General features: G+C 60.7%; 1 protein-coding gene across 1 annotated transcript; it reads left to right on the top strand.

Annotated features, from left to right (window-relative positions):
• On the top strand, positions 1-4,972 carry LOC128809939 (maestro heat-like repeat-containing protein family member 6). Its single transcript, XM_053982372.1, has 13 exons — positions 1-483; positions 668-816; positions 1,074-1,221; positions 1,425-1,609; positions 1,692-1,829; positions 2,099-2,213; positions 2,385-2,522; positions 2,755-2,931; positions 3,051-3,206; positions 3,354-3,455; positions 3,817-3,919; positions 4,193-4,249; positions 4,554-4,972. The coding sequence occupies exons 1-13, from the start codon at positions 1-3 to the stop codon at positions 4,688-4,690; spliced, it is 2,088 nt and encodes a 695-aa protein (XP_053838347.1). The 3' UTR covers positions 4,691-4,972.
• Positions 4,973-5,503: the final 531 nt, after the last annotated feature.

The raw sequence follows: 5,503 nt of genomic DNA, 5'->3' as shown, positions 1-5,503 counted from the left end.
ATGTTCCGGCAGTTCTTGCGCATTCAGCGTAGGAAGACCGGCAGCACAGCAGCTGAGGGCGCAGCCGAGCCTGACTCGGGGCTGACCGAGCTCCAGGCAGAGCCCGATGGCAGCCCAGATTCAGCTGAGCGCTCAGAAGACGCTGAGACCTCAGAGACTGAAACCTGGGCAAAGGCTCTTCTCACATCAATGACTGAGGACGTGGCCATCACAAACAACGACAATGAAGAGACTCAGGGCATCACAACTACTGACACCAGCCCAGATTCACTGGAGCACTCAGAAGACTCTGAGGCTGCAATGAACGATCACAGGGCAAAAGCTGACATGGCAGTGACTGAGGATGTGGCCATCACAAACGCCAACAGCGTAGAGACTCAGGGCCTTGCAAATACTGACACCACGCCCACTCCCACTCTGAGTCAGGAACTCATATTTGACTATTTCAAGGAGCCTTGTGTTTCTTCTCACCAGCAGCAGCAGGTAAGCAGCCTGGGTCCACACCTGGAGGCCTCCCAGGATGGTGTGTCCCCTCAAGCCATGGTCTCTGGGCCCCCTCAGCCTTTGAGGCCAGCACAGTGTGGTGGGAACAGAAGCACTTCTTGGGGGAAGCTGGGGAAGTTGTTCCTTTGGACAGCGCTCCAAGTCTCCCCCATGCCTCCTCCAGGTGCCAGCCAAGGTGAAGAACATCCACCAGAGTCTCATGTCCCACGTCTCTGTGGATGCCAGGCTGCAAATGGACATTGTGAGGCTGGCAGAAGAACACCCTGCTGACGTGGTGCTGACCCTCCTGCGCTGTGCCCCAACGTGTGACAGGTACGGGGCCCACGAGCCTTGAGAGCTCAGGGCTCAGCAGCCTTTAGGGCCCGTGGCCCTGCACAGCCTGTCCAATGGTCTCTGCCAGACAGGCAGAGAGGCCCAGGACCCTCGGGCCCCTCTGTTTCCTGAGCCTGCTGCCAATGCTCCCCCCCTGCCCTTCAGGGCACCAGGCCTCTGTCACCTGGGCCCCCACAGCTGCACAGGGCATGGTGCTGTGACTGAGATGCCCCTGACACAGAGCTGCCATCCCACAGAGCTGCTGCAATGATGTGGAGAGCCATAGGCTCATCGGGACCAGCACTGGAGAAAGCGCTGCCAACACTGCTCTGTGTGATGGAGGACTGGCCTCTGCACAGAATGTGCACCTCCGATGGGGACAACAAGGACCTTTTTGCCCTGGCTGTGAGTTTCTGGGCCTTTGCTCAGCCCCAGGTCACCTCTCCAGCAGCTCACCATCCTCTCCACCCCTCAGGCGCTGGGCTGAAACCTGGCCTAGGGGCAGGCTCAGGGGGCACCAGGCCCGCTGCTCCCCCTGCCTCTGCCCTTGGGCCCTGCCCCATGGACACCTCGGCACTGAGCGCTGCCTTGGGCTGCTTCTTTTGCAGGCAACTCTGGTGATCTGGGTGATTGTGCCTGAGTGCAACAAGGCCATGATCCCTTATTCTGGGCAACTGTTTGTGGCTCTGCTCTCCCATGTTGTCATCACCACACAGCAGATGCCACCAGAGGAAGTTGATAACTTCTGGAGTGCATGCCAGGCGAAACACCGCCTTCCCTACGAGCCCAACAGGTCCCAGTCCTCCTGTCCTTCCCGTGCCCTTGTGGCCAGCGGCAGTGCTCCCAGTGTGACCTGGGCTTTGCTCTGCACACAGGTTTGCAGTGCAGGCCATGAAGGATCTGCTCTGCCGACTGCAGTGTGACCATGTGGTGGTGGCTATGGAGCGCAAGGGTGGCTGGGACATGATGCTGTGTGCTCACACCCAGCACTATGCCGTGGGTCTGCTGGCCAGGTGAGACCCCCTTCTGCTCACTGCCCCCAGCATTTGTGCCCTGTGCCCCACACAGTCCCTGTGCTCATGGGCCAGAGGGCCTCGTCAGCGAGGGATGGCCAAGGAGACTGGAAAAGGCTGGGAGAGGAGGGTGCCCAGAAGGGGCTGCCTCTCAGAGGGCCCACATCCCCTCCAGGGATGCTGGGGAAAGATCAGACCTCTGCGAGTCAGTGCTGGGAGAGTTTTGGTCTCCCCACCTCAGGGTCTTGATGCCTTTTTCCTCCTGCCAGGGAGATGTGCAATGTCTTGGTCCCCTTCTGTTCCTGCATCACGCTCCACTTGCTCCGGCAGCTCAGCAGGGAGGAGCCGTGCTGGGATCTGCCCTTCCTGGCATTCCTTGTGGAGGTGAGCCTGTTGGCCAGCGCTGCCTCGCTGAGCTGCCTCCCAGCTCTCTGCCCTCTCGTAGCCACAGCTGCCAGGACAGTGCCCACGCCCTGTGCTGCTGCCTGGGCCCAGCCCTGTGCGCTTCTGGGTTCCTGGTGGCTGGGTCCCCTGTCACTGCCCTGTGCCTTTCAGGTCCTCGAGCGCCTGGACATGAGTAAATGTGGTGGCAGCGTCCTGAAGATCATGTCAAGGTACCTCCGGAGTGAATGCAGTCAGAGGCGTCACCTGGCGCTCAGAGGCCTCGTGGTGCTCAGCAAGGATCCCTCGATGGTGAGAAGGGGGCAGCGGCTGAAGCTGCGCCGGGCAAAGCAGCCCCTTGGGCTGGCAGGGCTTCAGGAGCTGAGGCAGCTGCTCCCAGCTCTCCTGCCTCACCTGCCCCAGTGCTTTGGGACAGGCCTTTGGCCTGTGGGCCCTGCAGCAGCAGGGTGGGGTTGCAGTGCCAGGGCGCTGCTGGCCGTGCAGCCGTCCATGGCTTCCCAGCACAGCCTTGTGTTCCACCCAGGCCAGAAGAATGTGCAGCGTGTCTCAAAGCCTTCTGCAGCTGCTGGGGGATGAAGATAGAGAGGTGGTCAGCATGAGCCTCCGTGTGTTCACAAATGTGCTCCAGCACAAAGACATCCTGGTATCCAGCACCACTGCCCCGAAGCTGGCTGAGGCTCTCCTGCTGCTCTTTGACCACGTAAGGTTCTGCATCCACAGGCATTGGGTGCTTCCCAGAAAGTTTGTGCCCTGTGGATTTTCAGGCCTTTGCCCAGGTGGGCCTGGAGTAGCTGGTGTAGGTCTTTTCCTTTCCTCTAGGACAACAGCCATGTGCAGTTGCTCTCCATTCAACTCTTCTGTAAGGTGATGGACTTGGTAGTGGATGAGGGAAAAAAGTCCCTGAAGACAATTGTGAACAAGAGCCTGGACACACTTTTCATCTACTGTCATGATGAGAACTGGCACGTGGCAAAGGTGAGCATTTCTATGATGCTGGGAGGGGGCTCGGCTGCCTCCTCCCTGGCGCCTGGCGGGCTGCAGCCTCCTCCAGGCCTTGGCACAGGGACAAAGGTCTTGTGCCCTGGGCTGTGGGGCCATCTCGGGGTCTCTGCTGCTCTCCAGGCCTCTCGGGAAACGCTGCATTGTGCAGCCAAGTTTCTGAAGAGGAGAAATCTCGAACAGCTGCTGGAGAAGGAGCATCTGTGGAAGTTTGCTGAGGTCCTGGTAAGGATGGCCTGGAAGGCCCAGGCTCAGGCTGGAGAAGCCCCATGGGCACAGTGCTCAGTGTGTGGGCTGGCAGCTGTGCCCCTGCCCGCTGCTGCAGCCAGAGGCCGCGCGGGCTCTTCTCCCGGCTCCCGTGGGTCCCAGCCGGGTGCCGATGGAGCCCCGGCCCAGCGGGGCTGCGGGGTGGCACCGCGGCTCCCCGGGCAGCAGCCGGCCCTCTGCCCCCTCCAGAGCCCGGCGCCAGCGGCTGCTGGCCGGGCCTCAGGGCTGTGCGGGCAGGGGAGGCCGGGGCTGGGCGCAGGGAGTGCCCGGCCCAGGGGCTGAGCCCACGCCAACCCTTCCCTCCTGCCGCTCTCTCCAGCTGGCAGAGGACAGGAGCCGAGCGGCCGAGCACCTGCGCCGGGCCCGGCCCTACCTGCAGAGCCCACAGGGGCCCCTGCGAGAGGCGGCCGTCAGGTTCATGGGTGAGCCAGGAGCCCGGGCTCCCTCCCCGCCCCGCCGCAGCTCGGCCCCAGCCCCGCCTGCTGCCCCGGCAGCGCCATCCGGGCCCGGCGCCACGGAGCCCCGCCTGGCCTGGGCGCTGCTGTCACCCTCCGGCAGCCGTGCCCTTGGGCGGCAGCATGCGGCAAGGGCCCGGGCTGAGCCCTGCCGGGCCACGAGGCCGTGTGGCCACTGGGCTGGCAGCGCCGCTGGCAGGGAGCTGTGCCGCTGGGCCGTGACAGGCTCTGTGTTCGCAGGGATGGCCGAGCGCAGCTCGAGGGGGCAGCAGGGAAAGCTCCATGCCCTCAGTCAGGGTGAGTGAGGGCTGCGGACTGACAGCGGGGGCTGGCAGGGGAGGTGCGATGCTTGGGCAGGGAGCTGCAATCCCTGTTTTTGCTGTGGTGGGCTTTGCTCCTTGTGTGGATGAGAGTTGGCATGGGCAGAGCACAGAGAGATTTCAGGATCTCGGAGGGTCAGACTCATGGGAGGCTGATCCAGTTAACACCCCTTTTTCTTGTGGCCATGGCTAGAGCTGGGTGGGATGGACCTCGCAGGAAGGTCTGCTAGGATTCCCACAGATCCTGGCTCTAACCGGGGCTCTGTCCCTCTCTCTTCCAGCCCTTCAGGCCCTGTGGAGAGATTACAGTCCTTCCCAGACAAACATAGTAGTTCATGATACATTCAGTGAAAGAGCTGCAGAAGTGGCTCAGAGGAACCAGTGTCTGCATCAGGCCTCCAAATGCCATGGAAGATGAGACTACCTTGAGACCAGAAGAGACCAGCTGGAGCTCCAGGCACAGCTGATGATTGGCACAGCTGACCCTGTGGGAAACCTGCAGGGCTTCAGCCCTCTCCCTGCTTATAGATAGCTCCTTCCCTCCAGCCCTCAGACACTGCCCATCCCCTTTTTTCCCTTCCACTCTCCCTCCCTGTTGACAGCTCTTTCCCTCTAGCCCTCAGATCCTGCCCATCCCATTTTTCCCTCCCACCCCATCCCTTTGGTTTGTCTTCTATTAATAAACAGTTTGGCTTTTTCACTTTGCCTGCATCTCTGTGGAGATGAAGTGACACAAATCCCGAGCCCTTGGACACACAGGCCCCTGCTGCCGTTCTCTTCCACGCCGTGTTTTGTGCACACGCACAGAGCAACGAGGGCAGATCAGGCTGGAAAGGTGCCTGTGCTGAAGGTGCAGTTCCACAACACTGTGGAGTTGCAGATCTTGCCGAGCACACGGAAGGCCGGCAGTGGGACAAGGAGCCTGTGTGTCAGGGACTGAAATCGTGTCTAAGGCCCTGCCGTATTTGGTCTGCTGTTGTGCACATCAGGCAGGTAATGAAGAACAGACAATGAAGGAAACCTTATTGTGAAATTACTGTGAATTTGACCCTTAAAAGAAACAATGGGTTGGTCAATCGAAGGGAAGTTAACCTGTGAAAGAGGAACAATAGACAATGGAGCTGTGCTTGGCGTGGAAGTGGTATCACAAGCCATTGCAGCTCATCTCAGGCGCTGGCCAAGCGTGAGATGACATCAGAACTGGAAAAACTCCACTCCAGAGGAGGAGATG

The sequence above is a fragment of the Vidua macroura genome, chromosome 7 (genome assembly GCF_024509145.1).
Source record: "Vidua macroura isolate BioBank_ID:100142 chromosome 7, ASM2450914v1, whole genome shotgun sequence".
In the NCBI taxonomy this organism is placed as follows: Eukaryota; Metazoa; Chordata; class Aves; order Passeriformes; family Viduidae; genus Vidua; species Vidua macroura.
The sequence above is the reverse complement of the archived record's forward strand: the minus strand, read 5'-3'. Positions and strand labels throughout refer to the sequence as shown.